This window comes from Mustela lutreola, chromosome 1 (genome assembly GCF_030435805.1).
Source record: "Mustela lutreola isolate mMusLut2 chromosome 1, mMusLut2.pri, whole genome shotgun sequence".
Taxonomy (NCBI): Eukaryota; Metazoa; Chordata; class Mammalia; order Carnivora; family Mustelidae; genus Mustela; species Mustela lutreola.
The window spans coordinates 87,719,515-87,732,974 of NC_081290.1; the positions used below are offsets into that span (position 1 = coordinate 87,719,515).

General features: G+C 37.9%; 1 protein-coding gene across 5 annotated transcripts in view; it reads left to right on the top strand.

Annotated features, from left to right (window-relative positions):
• The window catches only part of NUDT6 (nudix hydrolase 6), a 54,095-nt gene that overhangs the window by 25,066 nt on the left and 15,569 nt on the right, over nt 1–13,460 (top strand). Inside the window, exons 1-2 of one of the 5 annotated variants that reach the window (XM_059169014.1) lie at nt 9,103–9,274; nt 11,219–12,251. The exons of 3 other annotated variants lie outside the window; for them this stretch is intronic. In XM_059169014.1, the coding sequence (XP_059024997.1) occupies nt 12,237–12,251 (15 nt within the window). In that variant the 5' untranslated portion in view covers nt 9,103–9,274; nt 11,219–12,236. Of the gene's footprint in view, nt 1–9,102; nt 9,275–11,218; nt 12,252–13,460 lie in introns of those variants that run through there. One more of the 5 variants, XM_059169016.1, reaches the window with a different exon arrangement.

The window sequence follows — 13,460 nt, forward strand, 5'->3', positions numbered from 1 at the left end:
TGTTTTTGTATTCCTTGGATAAATACCCAGTAGTGCCATTGCTGGACATAGGGAACTTTTTTTTTTCACTTTTTGAGGAATCTCATACTGTTTTCCAGAGTGGCTGCTCCAGGGTGCATTCCCACGAACAATGCATGAGGATTCCTTATCCTACACATTGTCAGCAACACCTGTTGTTTCTTGTGTTTTTAATTTTAGCCGTTCTGACAGGTGTCAGGTAATAGCTCATTGTAGTTTTGATTTGCATTTTCTTGATGATAAATGGTAATGAACATCTTTCATATGTCTGTTAGTCTTCTATATGTCTTCTATAGAAAATCATCTGTTCATGTCTTCTCATTTTTTAATTAGATTATTTGTTTTTTGGGTGTTGAGTTTTATAAGTTCTTTATGTATGTTGGATACTCTTTATTCCTCTGTCATTTGCACTGTGTTCTTCCATTCCCTAGGTTGCGTTTTAAGTTTTGTTGTTTCCTTCGCCGTGCAAAAGTTTTTATTTTGATGAAGGCCCAATAGTTTATTTTTACATTTGTTTCACTTGCCTCAGGGGACCTGCCTAGAAAAAAAACTTGCTATGGCCAATGCCAAAGAAATTCTTGCATATGCTTTTTTCTAGCATTTTTATGGTTTCAGGTCTCACATTTAAGTCTTTCATCCATTTTGAATTTATTTTTGTGTATGGTGTAAGAAAGTGGTCCAGTTTCATTCTTTTGTACGTAGCTGACCAGTTTTTCCAATACCATTTTTTGAAGAGACTGTCTCTTTCCTATTAGATATACTTTCTTTCTTTGTCAAAGATTAGTTGACTATATAATTGTAGGATTTTTTTTTTCTGGGTTTTCTATCCCATTAATATATGTGTCTATTTTTGTGCCATACCATACTATTTTGATTACTACAGCGCTGTGGTATAACCTGTCCAGAACTGTGATGCATCCAGCTTTGCTTCTCTTTTTCAAGATTTCTTTCACTATTCAGTGAGAAAGAAATATTTCACTATTCATAAAAATTTTAGGATTATTTGTTCTATTTCTGTGAAAAATGCTATTGGCATTTTGATGGGGATGGCATTGCATCTATAGACTACTTTGGATAGTATGGACATTTTAACAATATTTGTTCTTCCAGTCCCTAAGCATGGAATATCCATGTCTTTGTGTCACCTTCAATTTCTTTTATCAGTCTTTTTTCATTTTCAGTATACAGGTCTTTCACTTCTTTGGTTCAGTTTATTCCTAGGTATCTTATTATTTTGGATGCAATTGTAAATGGGATTATTTTCTTAATTTCACCTTCTGATTTATTATTTCTGTATAGAAATGTGACAGATTTCTGTACATCGATTTTTATATTCTACAACTTTACTGAGTTTATTCTAGCAGATTTTTGTGAAATATTTAGGATTTTGTATACATAGGACCATATTATCTGCAAATAGTAGTTTTACTTCTTCCTTACAAATTTAGATCCATTTATTTTTTGTTGTTGTTGTTATCTGACTGCTGTGGCCAGAACTTCCAGTACTCTGTTGAATATAAGTGGTGAGTCATCCTTGTCTTGTTTCTGACCTTAGAAGAAAGGTTGTCAGTTTTTCCCCATTAAGGATGATGTTAGCTGTGGGGTTTTCCTATATGGCCTTTATTATGTTGTGGTATGTTCCCTCTAACCTACTTTGTTGAGGGTTTTTATCATGAGTGGATGTTATGTCCATTGAAATGATCATATGGTTCTTACCCTATTTTTTTAAAGATTTACTTATTTTAAAAGAGCATGGACGTACACGAGTAGGGGAAGAGCAGTTGCGGTGGAGAGAATCTCAAAGCTGACTTCCCACTGAGTGCAGAGCCCAACATGGGGCTCAGTGTCATGACCCTAAGATGATGATCTGAGCTGAAATCAAACGTTGGACTCTCAACCAATTGAAATATCCAGGCACCCCATCATTTCTTTCTTTTTTTTCAAATAAATGTGGTATATTATGTTTACTGATTTGTGAATGTTGAACGATCCTCACACCCCAAGAATAAATCCCATTTGATCATGATAAATGATTTTTTTCATGTATTCTTAGATTCAGTTCGCTAGTATTTTGTTGAGGATTTTTGCTTCTATGTCCATCAGAGTTATTAGCCTGTAGTTCTCCTTTTTAGGGCTTTACCTGGTTTTGGTATCAGGGTGATGTTGGTCTCATGAAATGAATTTGGAAGTTTTTCCTTCTTTTTTCATTTTTTGGAACAGTTTGAGAAGAATAGGTACTAACTTTTTAAATGTTTGGTAGAATTCATCTGTGAAGGCATCTGGACCTGGACTGTTGTTTGTTGGGAGTTTTTTGATTACTGATTCCATTTCTTTGCTGGTAATTGGTATGTTGAAATTTTCTGTTTCTTCCTTTTTCTGTTTTGGTAGGATATATGTTTCTAGAAATTTAATCATTTCTCCTAGATCGTCCAATTTGTTGACTTTAGTTTTTCATAATATTCTTTTCTGTCGTGTTGGTTATTATATCTCCTCTCTCATTTGTGATTTTATTTATTTGGGTCCTTCCTTTTTTTTCTTGACACATCTGGCTAGAAGTTTATCAACTTACTGATTTTTTTTCAAAGGACCGGTTCCTGATTTCATTGGTCTGTTCTGGTTTTTTTGTTTGTTTGTTTGTTTTAAGTTTCTGTATCATTTCTGCTCCAATCTTTATTGTTTCCCTCCTTCTGCTGGTTTTAGGTCTTTCTTTCTTTCTTCCTTTCTTTCTTTCTTTTTTTTGGTCCATATGCCACTGGTTTATTCATTTGAGCTTGTCATTCCATTTCTGTTTTTCTAAGTGACAATTAAAAATAGCAACAAAGTTATATCTTCTTTTGGCTTAGGAGAGCAAGAGGCTTCATTAATTCAGTAAACTCAGTTTTTTCTTGTTCTTTTTCTAGCTTCATTATGTGTAAGGTTAGGTTGTTTAGATTTTTCTTGCTTGAGATTTTTTCTTTCTTGAGATTTTTCTTCTTGAGATAGGCTTATATTGCTATAAAATTTCCTCTTATAACCTTGTTTGCTGAATCCCAAAGGTTTTGAGCCATTATGTTTTCAATTTTATCTGTTTCCATTTACTTTTTTTCCTTAATTTATTTTTTATTTATTTTCAGCAAAGCAGTATTCATTATTTTCCATTTAATTTTGTGTTTCTTCTTTTATTTCCTGGTTGACCCATTCATTGTTTAATAGCACACTATTTAATTTCCATGTGTATGTGGTCTTTCCAGAGTTTTCCTTGCGATTGACCTGTAGTCTCATAGCATTGTGGTCAGAAAAGATGCATGCTATAACTTCTATCTTTTTAAATTTGTTGTGGCTTATTTTGTGGCCTAATATGTGATCTATTCTGTAGGATGTTCCATGTGCACTTGAAAAGAATGTGTATTCTGTTTTAGGATGGCAAGTTCTTTTTTATTTTTTTCACTTTCAAATTTTTTATTTTTTATAAACATATATTTTTATCCCTAGGGTACAGGTCTGTGAATCGCCAGGTTTACACACTTTACAGCAATCACCAAAGCACATACCCTCCCCAATGTCCATAACCCCACCCCTTCTTATCCCAACCCCCTCCCCTCAGCAACCCTCAGGGTTTTTTTGTGAGATTAAGAGTCACTTATGGTTTGTCTCCCTCCCAATCCCATCTTGTTTCATTGATTCTTCTCCTACCCACTTAAGCCCCCATGTTGCATCACCACTTCCTCATATCAGGGAGATCATATGATAGTTGTCTTTCTCCGCTTGACTTATTTCACTAAGCATGATACGCTCTAGTTCCATCCATGTTGTCGCAAATGGCAAGATTTCATTTCTTTTGATGGCTGCATAGTATTCCATTGTGTATATATACCACATCTTCTTTGTCCATTCATCTGTTGATGGGCATCTAGGTTCTTTCCATAGTTTGGCTATTGTGGACATTGCTGCTATAAACATTCGGATGCACGTGCCCCTTCGGATCACTACGTTTGTATCTTTAGGGTAAATACCCAGTAGTGCAATTGCTGGGTCATAGGGCAGTTCTATTTTCAACATTTTGAGGAACCTCCATGCTGTTTTCCAGAGTGGCTGCACCAGCTTGCATTCCCACCAACAGTGTAGGAGGGTTCCCCTTTCTCCGCATCCTCGCCAGCATCTGTCATTTCCTGACTTGTTGATTTTAGCCATTCTGACTGGTGTGAGGTGATATCTCATTGTGGTTTTGATTTCTATTTCCCTGATGCCGAGTGATATGGAGCACTTTTTCATGTGTCTGTTGGCCATCTGGATGTCTTCTTTGCAGAAATATCTGTTCATGTCCTATGCCCATTTCTTGATTGGATTCTTTGTTCTTTGGGTGTTGAATTTGCTAAGTTCTTTATAGATTTTGGACACTAGTCCTTTATCTGATATGTTGTTTGCAAATATCTTCTCCCACTCTGTCAGTTGTCTTTTGGTTTGATTAACTGTTTCCTTTGCTGTGCAAAAGCTTTTGATCTTGATGAAATCCCAATAGTTCATTTTTGCCCTTGCTTCCCTTGCCTTTGGCGATGTTCCTAGGAAGATGTTGCTGCAGCTGAGGTCGAAGAGGTTGCTGCCTGTGTTCTCCTCAAGGATTTGTATGGATTCCTTTCTCACATTGAGGTCCTTCATCCATTTTGAGTCTATTTTTGTGTGTGGTGTAAGGAAATGGTCCAATTCATTTTTCTGCATGTGGCTGTCCAATTTTCCCAGCACCATTTATTGAAGAGGCTGTCTTTTTGCCATTGGACATTCTTTCCTGCTTTGTCGAAGATTAGTTGACCATAGAGTTGAGGGTCTATTTCTGGGCTTTCTATTCTATTCCATTGATCTATGTGTCTGTTTTTGTGCCAGTACCATGCTGTCTTGATGATGACAGCTTTGTAATAGAGCTTGAAGTCCAGAATTGTGATGCCACCAACGTTGGCTTTCTTTTTCAATATCCCTTTGGCTATTCGAGGTCTTTTCTGGTTCCATATAAATTTTAGAATTATTTGTTCTATTTCTTTGAAAAAGATGGATGGTACTTTGATAGGAATTGCATTAAATGTTTAGATTGCTTTAGGTAGCATAGACATTTTCACAATATTTATTCTTCCAATCCAGGAGCATGGAACATTTTTCCATTTCTTTGTGTCTTCCTCAATTTCTTTCATGAGTACTTTATAGTTTTCTGAGTATAGATTCTTAGCCTCTTTGGTTAGGTTTATTCCTAAGTATCTTATGGTTTGGGGTGCAATTGTAAATGAGATTGACTCCTTAATTTCTCTTTCTTCTGTCTTGTTGGTGTAGAGAAATGCAACTGATTTCTGTGCATTGATTTTATATCTTGACACTTTACTGAATTCCTGTATAAGTTCTAGCAGTTTTGGAGTGGAGTCTTTTGGGTTTTCCATATATAGTATCATATCATCTACAAAGAGTGATAATTTGACTTCTTCTTGCCAATTTGGATGCCTTTAATTTCCTTTTGTTGTCTGATTGCTGAGGTTAGGACTTCTAGTACTATGTTGAATAGCAGTGGTGATAATGGACATCCCTGCCGTGTTCCTGACCTTAGCGGAAAAGCTTTCAGTTTTTCTCCATTGAGAATGATATTTGCGGTGGGTTTTTCATAGATGGCTTTGATGATATTGAGGTATGTGCCCTCTATCCCTACACTTTGAAGAGTTTTGATCAGGAAGGGATGCTGTACTTTGTCAAATGCTTTTTTTGGCATCTATTGAGAGTATCATATGGTTCTTGTTCTTTCTTTCATTGATGTGTTCTATCACATTGACTGATTTGTGGATGTTGAACCAACCTTGCAGCCCTAGAATAAATCCCACTTGGTCGCAGTGAATAATCCTTTTAATGTACTGTTGAATCCTATTGGCTAGTATTTTGGTGAGAATTTTCGCATCTGTGTTCATCAAGGATATTGGTCTATAGCTCTCTTTTTTGATGGGATCCTTGTCTGGGTTTGGGATCAAGGTGATGCTGGCTTCATAAAATGAGTTTGGAAGTTTTCCTTCCATTTCTATTTTTTGGAACAGTTTCAGGAGAATAGGAATTAGTTCTTCTTTAAAAGTTTGGTAGAATTCCCCTGGGAAGCCATCTGGCCCTGGGCTTTTGTTTGTTTGGAGATTTTAAATGACTGTTTCAATCTCCTTACTGGTTATGGGTCTGTTCAGGCTTTCTATTTCTTCTTGGTTCAGTTGTGGTAGTTTATATGTTTCTAGGAATGCATCCATTTCTTCCAGATTGTCACATTTGTTGGCATAGAGTTGCTCATAGTATGTTCTTCTAATAGTTTGTATTTCTTTGGTGTTAGTTGTGATCTCTCCTCTTTCATTCATGATTTTATTTATTTGGGTCCTTTCTCTTTTCTTTTTGATAAGTCTGGCCAGGGGTTTATCAATTTTATTAATTCTTTCAAAGAACCAGCTCCTAGTTTCGTTGATTTGTTCTATTGTTTTTTTGGTTTCTATTTCATTGATTTCTGCTCTGATCTTTATGATTTCTCTTCTCCTGCTGGGCTTAGGGTTTCTTTTCTTGTTCTTTCTCCAGCTCCTTTAGGTGTAGGGTTAGGTTGTGTACCTGAGGCCTTTCTTGTTTCTTGAGAAAGGCTTGTACCACTATATATTTTCCTTTCAGGCCTGCCTTTGTTGTATCCCACAGATTCTGAACCGTTGTATTTTCATTATCATTTGTTTCCATGATTTTTTTCAATTCTTCCTTAATTTCCCGGTTGACCCATTCATTCTTTAGAAGGATGCTGTTTAGTCTCCATGTATTTGGGTTCTTTCCAAACTTCCTCTTGTGGTTGAGTTCTAGCTTCAGAGCATTGTGGTCTGAAAATATGCAGGGAATGATCCCCGTCTTTTGATACCGGTTGAGTTCTGATGTAGGACCGAGGATGGTGATCTATTCTGGAGAATGTTCCATGTGCACTAGAGAAGAATGTGTATTCTGTTGCTTTGGGATGAAATGTTCTGAATATATCTGTGATGTCCATCTGGTCCAGTGTGTCGTTTAAGGCCTTTATTTCCTTGTTGATCTTTTGCTTGGATGATCCGTCCATTTCAGTGAGGATAGTGTTAAAGTCCCCTACTATTATTGTATTATTGTTGATGTGTTTCTTTGATTTTGTTATTAATTGGTTTATATACTTGGCTGTTCCCACGTTGGGGGCATAGATATTTAAAATTGTTAGATCTTCTTGTTGGACAGACCCTTTGATTATGATATAGTGTCCTTCCTCATCTCTTATTATAGTCTTTGGCTTAAAATCTAATTGATCTGATATAAGGATTGCCACCCCAGCTTTCTTCTAATGTCCATTAGCATGGTAAATTCTTTTCCACCCCCTCACTTTAAATTTGGAGGTGTCTTCGGGCTTAAAATGAGTTTTTTGGAGGCAACATATAGATGGGTTTTGGTTTTTTTCATCCATTCTGATACCTTGTGTCTTTTGATTGGGGCATTTAGCCCATTAACATTCAGGCTAACTATTGAAAGATATGAATTTAGTGCCATTGTATTGCCTGTAAGGTGACTGTTACTATATATGGTCTCTGTTCCTTTCTGAACTACCACTTGTACGCTGTCTCTTTGCTTAGAGGACCCCTTTCAATATTTCCTGTAGAGCTGGTTTGGTGTTTGCAAATTCTTTCAGTTTTTGTTTGTCCTGGAAGCTTTTAATCTCTCCTTCTATTTTCAATGATAACCTAGCTGGATATAGTATTCTTGGCTGCATGTTTTTCTCATTTAGTGCTCTGAAAATATCATGCCAGCTCTTTCTGGCCTGCCAGGTCTCTGTGGATAAGTCAGCTGCCAATCTAATTGTATGTTACAGACTTCTTTTCCCGGGCTGCTTTCAGGATTTTCTCTTTGTCACTAAGACTTGTAAATTTTACTATTAGGTGACGGAGTGTGGGCCTATTCTTATTGATTTTGAGGGCCTTTCTCTGAACCCCCTGAATTTTGATGCTCGTTCCCTTTGCCATATTGGGGAAATTCTCCCCAATAATTCTCTCCAGTATACATTCTACTCCCCTCTCTTTTTCTTCTGGAATCCCAATTATTCTAATGTTTTTTCTTCTTATGGTGTCACTTATCTCTCGAATTCTCCCCTCGTGGTCCAGTAGCTGTTTGTCCCTCTTTTGCTCAGCTTCTTTATTCTCAGTCATTTGGTCTTCTATATCGCTAATTCTTTCTTCTGTCTCATTTATCCTAGCAGTGAGAGCCTCCATCTTTTATTGCACCTCATTAATAGCTTTTTTGATTTGAACTTGGTTAGATTTTAGTTCTTTTATTTCTCCAGAAAGGGCTTTTATATCTCCCGAGAGGGTTTCTCTAATATCTTTTATGCCTTTTTCGAGCCCGGCTAGAACCTAGAGAATTGTCATTCTGAACTCTAGATCTGACATATTACCAATGTCTGTATTGATTAGGTCCCTAGCCTTCGGTACTGCATCTTGTTCTTTTTTTTTTGTGGTGAATTTTTCTACCTTGTCATTTTGTCCAGATAAGAGTATATGAAGGAGCAAGTAAAATACTAAAAGGGTGGCAACAACCCCCGGAAAATGTGCTTTAACCAAATCAGAAGAGATCCCAAATCGTGAGGGGGGCGAAAGGGAATAAAAAGAGGTTCAAAAAGAAAGAAAGAAAAGAAAATGAATAAAGAAAAGTATAAAAAAGAAAAAATATATATATTAGATAAACTAGATTAAAAATGTTAAAAAAGAAAAGGGTAAAAGTTAAAAAAAAATTTTAGCAGAAGAAGAGAAAAAAAATGAAAAAGAAAAAAATTAAATTAACTGCAAAACTAAAAAGTCACAGGGAGAAAGCCATGAGTTCTGTGCTTTGCTTTCTCCTCCTCTGGAATTCTGCTGCTCTCCTTGGTATTGAAACTGCACTCCTTGGTAGGTAAACTTGGTCTTGGCCTGATTTCTTGTTGATCTTCTGGGGGAGGGGGCTGGTATAGGGCTTCTCAAGTGTCTTTGCCCCAGGCAGAATTGCATCGCCCTTACCAGGGGCCGGGCTGAGTAATCCGCTCGGGTTTGCTTTCAGGAGCTTTTGTTCCCTGAGTGCTTTCCGTAGAGTTCCGGAGGACAGGAATACAAATGGCGGCCTCCTGGTCTCCAGCCCCGAGGAGCCGAGAGCCCAGGCCCCACTCCTCAGTGCGCCCTCAGAGAACAGCGCCCAGTAACTCCCCTCTGCCTGACCTCCGGCCGTGCTCCGAGCTCACCAAGCCTGCGACCGGTTCAAGGTAAGCCCGAGCTGTGAGCTTACTGTCGGCTCTGTCTCTGTAGCCGGTTTTCCTGTTCCAATATCCGCAAGCTCTGCGACACTCAGACACCCCCCATCCTTCTGTGACCCTGCGGGACCTGAGGCCACGCTGACCCCGTGTGTGCTTCGCCCCAGTTTAGCCTTTGGAGCGATATCCCTCAGCAGAACAGACTTTTAAAAGTCCTGATTTTGTTTTCCATTGCTCCACCGCTTGCCGGGAGCCGGCCCCTCCCCCCAGGGTCTATCTTCCCCTCGCTTTGGATTCACTTCTTTGCCAGTCCTACCTTTCAGAAAATGGTTGTTTTTCTGTTTCTCGAATTGCTATTCTTCTTCTCTTCAATCTGCCGATGGATTTGCAGGTGTTTGCAATCTTTAGATAAGCTATCTAGCTGATCTCCTGCTAGCTGGAGTAGTCTCAGCCCGCTACTTCTCCGCCATCTTGACTCCTCCCCAGGTTGGCATGTTCTGAATATATGTTAAATCCATCTGGTCGAAGGTGTCATTCAAAACCATGGTTTCTTTTTGATTTTCTGCTTAGATGATCTGTCCATTGATGTAAGTGGGGTGTTAAAGTTCCATACCATTATTGTATTATTATCCATTAGTTCCCTTATATTTGTTATTAGTTGTTTTATGTACTTGGGTGTCCCATGTTGGGTGAACAAATATTTACAATTGTTATACCTTCTTGTTGGATTGTCCCCTTTATTATTATATATTGTTCTTGTTAAAATGTCTGCCTTAAAGTCTAATTGCCCAATATGAGTATTGCTACTCTGGCTTTCTTTTCACCTTCCCAATCTTTAACAATCTTTAAGCCTTTAAAGCCTTTAAAAACAGTCTGTAAGTCTTTCTTTTTTAAATATTTTATTTATTTGACAGAGAGAGAAACAACAAGAAAGGAAACATAAGCAGGGGGAGTGAGAAATGGAGAGGCAGGCTTCCCACTGAGCAGGGGATCCCGATGCAGGGCATGCTTCCCATGATGCAGGATCCTGGGATCATGACCTGAGCTGAAGGCAGATGCTTATGACTGAGACACTCAGGTACCCCAACAGTCTTTCTGTTGTTATACAATGAGAAAAGAAATAAGTCAGGTAATTTCACCCCCTCACCTCCATCTCTTACCCTTATGCAATGATGGCAAAAATCTGGTCCACTCTTAAATGTTAGATTTGATGACAGTTAATTTGTCAGTTAAGAAGAAGAAGAGTTTTAAATCATTTGGTATTTTTGAGTTGAGGGTGAGACTGGAGTAATACTGTCTCTACAGATACAGGCATATTGGTAGAGGGGAAATGATGAATTCGTTACAGAGAATATGAGGTGAAGTTGAAAGAGATGTTTAAGTGGGAGTACCCAGACATTTCTTCTCATTCCTCCTGATGAGTTATTGTGCGCGAAAAAGGTGTGTGAGTTGAAACATATTAAATAATGAATTTCTTTTACAATTTCCACCATCATGACCCACAGTATTTTAAAGCTCTAAGCAGTGCCTTTCATCCACAGGAGTGGATACAAGGAAGATATTGATATTCTGAGTCTAAAATTGCATGGCCTAGCCCCACTGGTCTCTTTAAGAGGTTTTGTGGGGGGACTTTCCATGGCTTCCATAGCTACAGTTCTATCTATTCTATAAAATTGTGCTCCGTGGAGTCATGCCATATAGCACGGTGCCACTCCAGGAAAAATAGGTACATACCAAACATATGAAAGAGAGAACTGAACACAATGTTCTAAAAACATAAAGGATAAAAGGAAAATAATTTCAGGCATCATCGGTATAAATAGTTGACAGGGATGAAGTAGTTAAAAAAGAAGAAGAGCAACACACACCTGTTGTCTGTCATAGGACAAAGAGGTTGGAGGAGTTGAGACATGATAATAGTTGAATCATAATAATCTATATTCTTCACATGTCTAGATCTGAATCAGTTAACCATTCTTTGAAGCAAACTATTTGGAAGTGAAGACTTCTCTGATACCACTTTAGGAATGGAAGATAGTGGCACCTGGGTGGCTCAGATAAGCGTCTAACTCTTGATCTTGGGTCATGGGATTAGATTTTAGGTCATGGGATTGAGCCCGGCTTTGGGCTCCACAATGGGCATGGAGCCTGCTTAAGATTCTCTCTCTCTCCCCCCCCCCGACCTTCCCCCCAAGTCATGCACACAAGTGTGTGCATGCATGCACGCTCTCTCTCTCTCGAAAAGAAAAAAAAAAAGGAATGCAAGATAAACACCCAGAGAGCTTTTTGTCTGGTGCAGTTCATGGATTGTGAATATGTATGTGTCCTTTTTAGAAAAGCTTGAGCTTAATTGTTTTAGAATATGTTAAACTTCAGTTGTGCCCCAAATTCTACGTGTAGTAATGAAAGTTAACATTTTATAGAATGTGGGGGAACATGAGTTCTCTTATTCTCTGTACATAGGTTACCTTTTGGACGGAAGTTAAATTATTAATTATGTAAACATACTCCATTTTGGTACAAGATATATCATTTAGAGAAGAAATTGGCTCTATATGTGAAGACCTAGACCTCTGATCCTTTATTCTACTTTTTTTACTTTGTATACTTATGTTTGACATTTGAAAGCCGAATTATGATCAGCATCTGCCAACTTGACCAGCCAAGGGATATTCAATGGCAGCTTAGCCATTCTGACCTTGTTTCCCTGATAAAGTAATTTCTTCCCTTCCCCTTCAACAATTTTGATCTCTTGTTCTTATTTAACAGCCAGACTAATAAGATTACTCCACTCTAATCAGTTTTTCAGAGTTGGCTGAGCTATCAAATAGAATCTGTGTAGTTACTTGTTTTTTTAAAATACAGAAATTCATAAACAAACCTAGGTCTAATTATTTAAAAATTGGTTGCAGTCTTAGAAAAGAAGCTTCCCTGGCAGCTATAGCTGAACTGTCTTACCCCAAACCTATACAACATGATGTTTTTGGAGGTGAGTTGTTTTTTTCCTTGCAAAACCTGCCGAGAAAAATGATTTAACAGGTTCAGTTTGTAGAAATCAGTTTCTAGAGTGATATGTATTACAGTAGTTCAAAAGGAAAGAATTGAGTTGAGTTATACTTTTAAAATAGGACAATTAGTCAAAACTATGTATAGGCATACCTCCTTTTATAGTGTACTGCTTTATTGACTCCCAAGATATTGTGTTTTTTACAAATTGAAGGTTTATGGCAACCATCAAGATCTGTCAGTGCCATTTGTCCAACAGCATTTGCTCACTTCATGTCTCTTGTTATATTTTGGCAATTCTCACAATATTTCATACTTTTTCATTATTACTGTATTTTTTATGGTGATCTGTGATTTTTGATCTTTGATGTTATTATTGTAATTGTTCTGGGCCACCACAAAGTGTGCGCATATAAGACCACAGACCTAATCGATAAATTTGTGTGTGTCCTGACAGCTCCACCTACCAGCCATTCCTCTGCACCCCCCACTTCTCTATATCTCTCTCTTTCCCTCTCTATCCCCTCAGGCCTTCCTATTCTACAAATCACAACAATTTGAAATTAGGCTAATAACCCTGCAGTGGCCTCCAAGTGTTCAAGTGAAAGGAAATGTCACACATCTCTCACTTTAAATAAAAAGTTAGAAATGATTAAGCTTAGTAAGCCATGTTGAAACCCAAGACAGGGTGAAAGTTAGACCTCTGACACAAAACAGTTAACCAAGTTGCAAATGCTAAAGGAGTAGTCCTTGAAGGAAGTGAAAAGTGCTACCCCAGTGAACACACAAATGGTAAGAAAGTGAAACAGCCTTATTGCTGATATGGAGAAAGTTTCAGTGGTCTGAATAGAAGATCAAAGCATTCACAACATTCCCTTAAGACAAAGCCTAATCCAGAGCAAGGTCCTCACTCTCTTCAGTTCTCTGGGGGCTGACAGAGGTGAGGAAGCCGCAGAAAAGTTTGAAGCTAGCAGAGGTTGGTTCATAGGTTTAAGGAAAGAAGCCATCTCCATGACATAAAAGTCCAAGATGAGGCAGCAAGTACTGATACAGAAGCTACAGCAAGTTATCCAGAAGACTAGCTCAGATCATTAATGAAGGTGGCTATTCTAAGAAACAGGCTTTCAATGTAGATGAAACAGCCTTCTATTGGGAGAAGATGCCATCTAGAACTTTTCTAACCAGAGAGGAT